General features: G+C 45.3%; 1 protein-coding gene across 1 annotated transcript; it reads left to right on the top strand.

The window, feature by feature from the left end:
• Positions 1-5044: 5044 nt before the first annotated feature.
• LOC141439435 (uncoordinated protein 79-like) lies at positions 5045-9135 on the top strand. The gene is made up of 4 exons (XM_074103721.1): positions 5045-5082; positions 5440-5664; positions 6791-6913; positions 7755-9135. The coding sequence occupies exons 2-4, from the start codon at positions 5446-5448 to the stop codon at positions 7917-7919; spliced, it is 507 nt and encodes a 168-aa protein (XP_073959822.1). The 5' UTR covers positions 5045-5082; positions 5440-5445; the 3' UTR covers positions 7920-9135.
• Positions 9136-9592: the final 457 nt, after the last annotated feature.

Here is a 9592-nt window from a genome sequence, read left to right as displayed (position 1 = left end):
CTGTTGAGGCCTTCACCACTGCATGGTGGGGCAAGAAATAATGCTCAGTTGAGCTCCAATCAACTCGAGCTGGAGACATGTGACCCAAGTCCTCGTACTCGCGCATGAAATCTATATATTTTTTACGAAGTACGGGTCACGCTGCATACGCCGCTCCATGGAAAGTAGTCGTTTTCCGCAAGTGCCCTACTTTGCCCGAGGCTAGGACGAGAAGCAACAAAGGGCAACCTAGTTACAAACCGACCGGAGGACAACCTCTCGGTGTTCGATTGATAAAAGGCCTCGCACTCTGCGTGGTCAGGATCCATCCTAGGGACCATAGGTGGTTCCTCCACCTCCCAAAACCTTTGCATGGTCTTGGCCAAAGATGCAGTCGCGATAACCGTCGGCTCCTTCATGGAGTCGTTCTCAAACACAGGGCCCATCAGGGCAAAACCAAAAATGGTGGATACTGCCAACATTGAAGACGAACCCAGAGCCTTCCGGGTGCCCAACAAAATCCAACCTAAAACGTCCGAGCCCAGGAGCAGGTCTACTGGGCCGGGATGAAAAACAAAGGGGTCGGCCAAATCCAAACCTGAAACCAAAGACAACACGGCCGGCGGTATGTCTGTAGAGGGCTGCCAACCTGCAATGGTATCCATTACCAGCGCTGAAGTCGTGATCCTCATTGTGGAGGACTGCAGCGAAGAAAACGTGACAAGTGTCTGTCCCGTCAGACACTTCACCTGTATACCACCAACTCCAAGAAGTGGCACAGGTGAGTCCTCCACGGCTAAGCCTAACTGATGTGCCACTCGAGTGGTGACCAAACTTTTCTGAGCCCCTGAGTCTAACATGGCCTTACAGTAATAGATTTTCCCCCTACCCCATATGCGGACCGCCGCGGTAGGGAGCAGAACCGTCCGCGGTTCTGTCCCACTGTGGGAGCAGACTAGTTATGGGTTCCCCTTGGCTCCAAGCCAGGGGAATACGATTGACCAGGATAGTACGGTGGGCGAGTGCACATCCCCATGTAAGGGGGCGCATAACCCGCGGCCCTGCGTACCTAGCATACGGCGGATGGTACTCCAGCCGTGGGGGCGGTGAAAACCGCCGTGGCTCCGTTTGGCGAGTAGTAGGAGCCGGGCGGAGGGAGGTGTCCCACCTCTCACTTCCGCTTTAGGGCCCCCGCCCATGGGAGCCCAATCCGGGGCCTGGCCAGCCACATACTGGCCATGCATTGGAGGCGCGGGGTCCCGGACTGCCGAGGCCCGTGCAGGCACACGACCCCTCCCAAGGGGGGGTGCGACGAGCGAAGCCACGTCCTCCGTCCGACGGTGGAGAGCTTCGCGCAGGAGCACCCCGCCCATAGGGGGCCCCTGCCTCATTACCGGGGAGCCAGCCCCGCTTCGATTCATGCAGAGCAGCTCGTCGGTGCTGCCCACGGCATGCACTGCATGGCTTGACTCTGCGGCAGTCACGTGCATAGTGACTGCCCAGGCAATAAAAGCAAAGTTCATGCCGCTTCACCATGCGGCGCCTGTCCACTACTGGCAGCCTCTGCCAGTCCCTGCATTGCAGCAGGCCGTGACCCATTTGACCACACTGCAGGCAGTCCGCGTCCCTCGCAACTGCCGCTGTATGGACGAACCGCGCACCAGCTCCACGCGGTGACGGTGGTTGTGCCTGTTTAGGCTTCCCTCGCCATGAGAGTCCCGGGGCCTGCGTTCTGGCGCCCCAGACGACGTTGGTTCCGTCATGGAACTCTCTGCAGCCCTAGCCTCAAACTCTAAGAACTTTACTAAATCCGTGAAAGTAGGTAGGGTGGTACTGTCCCGTTCAGCATTCTCCGCGCTCAAAGCGCGAGCGTATGTCATTAGGCAATTTGCCCAGCAAAATATGCACCAATAAAAAGGACCACTGGTCCACCGGCAGCCCTAAAGTGCGGAGCGCGTTACAGGCCACTGTAACGGGCGTGAGCAGATTTAGGCGCAGCTGTGCCCGGTTTGCCACCTTAGGCAGGGCCAATAACTGCGCGGCATGTGCGTCGGCCAATAAACGCACATTTTGATAACGGGTGTTCAACAACTCCCAAGCTGTGTCGTATTGTTCGTCCTCTACCCGGAGGTGCTGGATGAGTGACCGCGCTTCATCCTCCAGGGTGGAGAGGAGATATGCCATCCTTTGGGCCTTCGATAGGTCTTGCCTGGAATCGACCAACGACTCGAACATATTTTTAAAGGCCACCCATTCCTCCATTTTACCCCAAATGAGTCAGCTGCAGAGTGGGGAGCCGACCAGTGACACCTGGTCCGTCCGATCCACCGGACGTGCGAGGGGCAGGGCCGCCCGTCTGCCTCGCTTTGATTCTGGCAGCGGCCTCCACGATGTCATCGTTGTAAGTCATGATTTGTTGGTAATCATTGAGGAGACCTGTCAAAACCTCGTCTTCTAAAGTAACTTCATCGAGCGCCGCCATGGCCACCTCGACGTTTGCTATACGTGTACGGAGCTGCTCCGCTCGGTCAAGTATAGCTGCGTCCTTGTCCTTCCTGGACAGGAGCGCCCCAGCCGTTGCAAACCACCTCAATTCATTGGCGATAGTCGCCTTCGCACTTGGAATAGATTTCGTCGCCATTGCGTTAGAGCCCAAACAAATTAAAACCAATTTACCCTTTAAAACAACCGAATGTTCGGCTCCAACAATGGCTCAAAAGGGGAAACCCTAATTTAAATAATACAAACAAATTTAAACAACAATGCTTAAAAACCAAGTAAAAAAAAAATAGGCCCAAAATTAAAAATTTGCCAAAGGTAATTTTATCCCCAAATTCTACTGAAAATGATGGTCACCCTACCTATTATTTAACTTTACTTTCATACAATAATTATTATAAATATTTAAATGTAACTTTCAAACACAAAAACAATTTATAATATTTAAATTTAACTTTCAACAACAAACAATTTATAATATTTAAGCTTAGCTTTCAAACTCAAACAATATATAGTAGGAAAGTCTACAAGTAGTATATAACCATTATAACTACTAATGGCCCTTCAGAGTTACGCTATTAACCACGCTCTGCTACCAGCTTTTGTTTGCGCCATCATGCGCGATATACCCACATACAAGTATAAACGTTTTCTGCTACCAGTCGAACTTATTATATTAATTAAGTACTAGCACTTACTGACTACTATTGAATGTCCTCTGATCAGTTTACACACGCCGTCGTGTGTCCGAGTTGTCCAGTCCGTTCACTCACGCATATTAGTGCGCGACACGCCCGTGCCGTGTGTTGCTTACGTTTATTAGCCTAAACACCACCAGTGACGTCACGCCCCAAACTAAATGGGATTTCTCCCTTAATTATGAGTTTTCACTGAACACTGTCACCAACCATAGGACCACTATATTTTGACGAGACCAGTACACTACTGTTCTAATCCCTTTAAATTACCGCGCTAAGCGGTTAATTAACACTTAATCATTAAGTTTACATCCACAATACAAACACTCAAACCTTGGGCAGTTTAACACCGATTTTATAACAAACAAAACTAATCGTTTTCGCCATAAAACATGTAAGGCTGCGCGCGCGCATCACAACAGACTCGCCTGTGACACGGGCCGCACCCGCTAGCGCGCACTCACCCGCAATCTCGCTAAAAAAAACAATATGACGACGGCAGCGCACGGCCTCATTGCCCGGGTGCCTTACGATTACGTAATGAACAGTATGGTGAATCTTTTGTCAACAAACGGGCTACGCACCTGTGGTTGCTCGATATTTTTATGGTACGGTTTTAGGTGTATTAAATATGATTTTATCTAACTTTGTTTTGAGCCGTAATAATGACTTTGGAAAGCCACACTTAAAAACCTTCACGCAAACAGTGGCGCCATCTAGAAACAAAAAACTATAGCCTCATTGTTTGGAGTCAGGACACGGTGCACCATTCGCTACCCCACAAAAACACACAAACTTTGAATTTAGTCACGATTTTGTCGCACAGGGTTCCGTCTCCAAGTCGATAGTGAACCGGAACGTGATCTGCGCCTGAACGAGGACCCTGGGAGCCATAGTGAAGGGCGGCATCGCGCAGTCGTGCGCTGGGAGCTGGCTGCCGAGAGGGGCGGCAAGGGCCGCCATCTGCTGCCCTGGTCACCACCGCGCTGCCTGGGTGACTGCACCAAAACAAAATAGCCCGCTGAGCGGCCTCCTATTTTTATTTATTTATTTTTCTCAACGTAAAAAGTAGTTGCATTTCGCTATATTGCAAAATAGTTGGCGAATTCTACATTCCTTATTTTTAGTAGGTTATGATTTCTAAATACTCTTACTATCATTATTATCGAGCTTAGAGACGATTGGAGCGCATATTTCGTTTTTTTGAATTTACGCATTATGAAATGATTCTTGGTAGAGTATGCAGGTAAATGAAAATACTAGTTTCAGTACGAGAAGTTCTAAGGCTTGGGTAAACATGAAGCAACGGAGGTATATGGGGGGCCTTCGACCATGTACTTCTCACCTCGTATCTGGCAACATTAATTTGCTTTAGAATCATCATTATGCTAAGTATGATAGTGTTGATTTTTTGTTGATACATTCTGGTAGATACGGGTTGAGAAAGTAAATGGACGATATGTCCATATTTATGTTGATGAATATGTTTATGATGAGCTATAGTTTAGGTACATATTATAGGTTTATAGCTTACTTAAATGAGGTGACGCGCACCATATAAACGACACACCATGCCAAACAAAACACCACAGAATTTCAATGAAATTAACTACTACACTCCTTAACACTCATTTCCTTAAATAAATTGAAACAAAGATATACGATAGTTCGCAGGTTATATCAAAATTGAATTAGGTAAGTACTCAGTACCCAAAGAGAGAGTATACCGAGCATGTTTTGTTGAATGATTGTGTTGGCAGGTCCCGCGAGGTGGGAGAGTGCGTGTCCCGTGTCCGGCTGGTGTCGTGGCTGGTGATGGCGCGCTCTGCCGGCCGCGGACACCACGCGCAGCCGATGAGCAGCCGTGCCGCAGGACGCCACCTGCCACATCACTGACCACTTGCAGGTGATGATGCTGATGATGATGATGATGATGGTGCCCTCTGCAGCCAGCGGCTGCGAGCCTTTGGTAGTGTTTACTCGCGGATTCTCACACGTATTCTTCCGGGATTCCACAAAAATGTTTAAAAATTAAATCGTCGATCGTATTGAAGTCCGTCCAGCTGTTTTAAGGTGAAGTATACACACACGCGCGCTCTCGCACACACACGTACACGCACGCACGCCCACACGCACATAATAATGATGTTGCCGTTATCCGCTCGAGGGTTCCATTAAAAATCCACCATTTCTATTCCTTGTAAAGAGATCATTTTTATAAGAACACAGCTTCATATCCTAACCTCTAAATTAACTTCCCCAGACAATAATGTCATCGTACGTGGAACAAACGAAGCCGGCCCCGCAGCGCATGAACGCACTCTTCCACGCGTTCATTCTGTGCCACCTGTGGACGCTGTACCTGGAGGAGCTGGCCGGCAACGCCTCGCCCAACAGCGAAGCTTACAACACCAGCGTCTGCATACTGCTCGACTTCTGGTGCAAACTGGTGCCGAGTATACTGCAGGTCACTGTGCAGTCTAAAGTGGTAAATACATTTTTTTTTCTTATGTTTCATCCTAATATTTACCCCGGCTGGAGCGAACCCGGGACCCTCAATCTTAATGCTTCCTTATAAGAGTAAAGAGTATACATTTACAATATTTTAAAACCGTAGTATAATACTTCACTGTATGACTTACCACGGTTTACTAATGTATCGGCGAAAATTATTTAGCAAATTATTAACTCCCAAAATATTATCCCATATTTTTATTTAGGCGAAATGTTATTTCCCAACTCAACGTTTCGCACTGATATCATTTCCCAACTAATGATATGATAAATTTTTATTATGCAAATTATGACCTGGAATTTTTTTAAGATGTCATTTATGTTTTCGTCAAATGTATTGATTGTCATACCTTAATTTAGCAACTTATTTAATGGCATTCAACCTACTTTTCTAGTGTCATTTATCCTGGCTGCTATAAAAAATAAACCTAACATCGAAGGCTAAGGCGGGAGCTACGCTCCGCTTCGCTCCCGCCTTTAGCCTTCTGAACCTAAACTATCCAAGTCGCTTCTGTTTCGAACCGTCTTGCTCGCTCGCTTCGCTCGCTCGCACAAATCAAATTGAAGTAGGTATAACTTTGCAATGTAAAAAATTGCCCAAATGTTATTTGACAATTTGTTATTTGCCTAAGCCAATCATTTGCTACATAATTATTTGCCACATAAATGTGTGATGAAGTAAAATTTTGCAATGTAAAAATGATGCGAAATAAAAAAAATGTAGTAAAGTTATGCCAAATATTAGTTTGCCAAATGAAACTTTGGCGAAAGGTTAGTTGCTAAGTGAAATTTGGCGAAACATATTTCGCCGAAAAGGCAGTACACCGACTTACCACGAGGAAAAAAGTAATATCTTTCATTATGCAAACCCTATTTCAGTAAAATTTAAGAGTAACCCCCTATTAAGTAATGGTATAGATTAGCATAGATTCTATGCTAACTCAGGTTGTATGAAATAACAGTTTGTTTACAGGGGTTGACAATATTTTTCGCTTCAATAATTTGTTGTATTTTACGGGTTATTTTGTTACACGTTTTATAGGATATAGTAAATTCAGGTGTTAGTTTTCAAATACCATATTCCAATTGTTCTGTTTCAGCTTGCAGAAACAGTGAACCTCCACTTCTTGGGCCTTCTAGAATCCTTGCTGGAATGCAACTCGACTGTGCTGAACAAACTTCTTCCACTGTGGACACCCATACTGCAATCCCCGCTGTTCAATGTAAGTATGTGTAAATGAATGGTTATTAAACAAATGTTTTTACGACCGTTTTTCCTTCTTTCTCTCAATTTACTTATGCAAGTTAAAACTTTTATTTTTCATCATCATCATCATAATAATATCAGCCATAAGATGTCCACTGTTGGACATAGACTTCCTCTTGAAGCAGCGTTTCCACCAGAGATGTGCGAGGATGTGTTGCGAGGAATATGTTTTTCATTAACCAATAGAAATGCTACATTACCTCGCCTCGCTCCGCTCAGCTGTTTCCACCAGAGATGTGCTGTGCGAGGATGTGTAAATGAAGCGTTTCTATTGGTTAATGAAAAACACTGCTATAGACCTCCAATGAGGGCTATCGCGAATGAATTCGCCGCTAGAGCGCTAGTGTAGCGTGAGGTCTCCGAAATGTCAAATCTCATAGTTTTTGGGTGAGCTACTCGGATTTATTTATAATTTAGAATAATTGTGAATATTTTGCAATATCTGAAATTAATTATGGCAAATATGCGTTCCGGGCAATGAATGTCTGTGTTTTGAGACAGTTTTGTCTTTCGGAAACCTTGTCCTCCTTTTCCGAACAAAACGGGGAGTATGCAACACTGTGGCATGCTCGATATTTTTATGGTATGGTTTTAAGGTGTATTAAATATGATTTTAATGTAAACTTTGTTTTCACGCCCGTAATAACAGACTGAAAGCCATACTTAAAAACCTCACGTAACAGTGCGCCATCTAGTAAGACAAAAAACGATAGCCCTCATTGCTTCGGTTAGAAGTTAGTTCGCGGCTTGCTACACGCTACACGCTAGTTGCTATTAGTTCCGTTTATCGCCAACAGATGCCAGCGCACGTGTCGGAGCGCATCGCCGCGTGCCGCGCGCTGCGGCCCGAGTGCGTGAAGTCCACGCGAGATGGCGCTGTCCGGCCGCAACGCCGGCTGCTCAGGCTGCTCGCCAAAATGGCGCAACTGGAGTTACAGCCGCATGCCTTCTACTTCATATAAACCACGACATGGTGTAGACAACATACCGGTGACTCCCTGAGTTCCTGGTACTCAATATAAAGTTTATATATAACACTCGCACCATGGAATATAGACGACAGACCAGTGACTCCTTGCGTTGTTGTTACTCATGCATGAGCCGTGGTGATAATTTTCCAGATGACCCGCATATTTAAAGAAATAAAGAAAGAAAATGTTTATTTGCCAACAGTAACAATACAATAATACTTTATATCTGCAATACCCCTGGTGTTGCAGATGTTTATGGGCGGTGGTGATCTCTTACCATCAGGAGACCCACTTGCTCGTTTGCCATCCAGTCGAATTAAAAATATATATATATATTATATATTTGTTTACTTCCCTCTCATAATAAATTAAAAATGAAATATAATAAACAATTACTTTGCTCACCCGCGACCAGCTATGTGTGTGCAATAAATGTGTGTTCATGCACCATTAATAAATGACGTAACAGTTTGGTATTTACATACAAACGAATCACGTACATATTAAGATCACTTGAAAATTATGTCAATTAATTAGTGGTGTCAAAAAAACGTGCGGCCATTTAACAACAGGAGAGGAAAAAAGAGAAAGAAAAGACAGATATACACTCCTATTATTAGATGTAGTTTTTATGTAGATAGTGTAATCTATGTCTAGTCCAGTAACTGTGATTTGTTTTTTTCTAGAATTTTAATTTACACTGTACAGTCAGCGGCAGAAGTGGACGTGCGCACGGTGCTCAAAATGACCTACACGCGACTCTACTGCCAAAGTAATAAGAGTGTTTCGATTATTTTGAGCATCGAAACCGCTGCTGCTGGATGTACTTAGCCAAATATTGTGTCAAATTAGGTTTCGCGATAAAGATTGCACATCGGTCCTCGGAAAAAGACCGTTGGTTGTTCGGGCGACTCCATCAATAATCGTATTAATTAAGTGACGTTTTATATCAAACTAGCTTTTACCCGCGGCTTCGCTCGCGTGAACCATAAACATTTCAAAGAAGCAAGCAATCAAGCAAGCATGCGAGTGAGCATGTAAGCAAGCATGCAAGAAATAATGCAAGCAAGCAGAGTTAGTACGCCAGTGGTAGTAGTGAAAGTCAGTTCATCATCATCATCATCAACATCATCAGTTCGTTTGTCGTTATCCCGCCGGAACTACGCTATTTTCCGGGATAAAAACCATCCTATGTCCTTCCCGGGACTCAAACTATCTGTATACCGAATTTTCATCTAATTGGATCAGTAGGTCCAGAGATTACCCCCTACAATCTGACAAACTATCAATAGTATCAAATGAATACTGTACCTTTATGGACTTAATTAAGCCGTGGTGGCCTAGTGGTTTGACCTATCGCCTCTCAAGCAGAGGGTCGTGCGTTCGAACCACGGCTCGCACCTCTGAGTTTTTCGAAATTCATGTGCGGAATTACATTTGAAATTTACCACGAGCTTTGCGGTGAAGGAAAACATCGTGAGGAAACCTGCACAAACCTGCGAAGCGATTCAGTGGTGCGTGCGAAGTTCCCAATCCGCACTGGGCCCGCGTGGGAACTATGGCCCAAGCCCTCTTGTTCTGAGAGGAGGCCTGTGCCCAGCAGTGGGACGTATATAGGCTGGGATGATGATGGACTTAATTAGTTTACGATTAATGATATCTTC

The sequence above is a fragment of the Choristoneura fumiferana genome, chromosome 20 (assembly GCF_025370935.1).
Source record: "Choristoneura fumiferana chromosome 20, NRCan_CFum_1, whole genome shotgun sequence".
NCBI lineage: Eukaryota > Metazoa > Arthropoda > Insecta > Lepidoptera > Tortricidae > Choristoneura > Choristoneura fumiferana.
This window is presented reverse-complemented; position numbering and strand designations above follow the sequence as displayed.

Bases quoted from the DNA above. Each gene is read 5' to 3' on its own strand.
- LOC141439435 (XM_074103721.1), top strand. From the start codon at position 5,446: ATGTCATCGTACGTGGAACAAACGAAGCCGGCCCCGCAGCGCATGAAC. The intron at 5,665-6,790 runs GTAAATACATTT...GTTCTGTTTCAG, and splicing joins TCACTGTGCAGTCTAAAGTG to CTTGCAGAAACAGTGAACCT. The intron at 6,914-7,754 runs GTAAGTATGTGT...TATCGCCAACAG, and splicing joins TGCAATCCCCGCTGTTCAAT to ATGCCAGCGCACGTGTCGGA.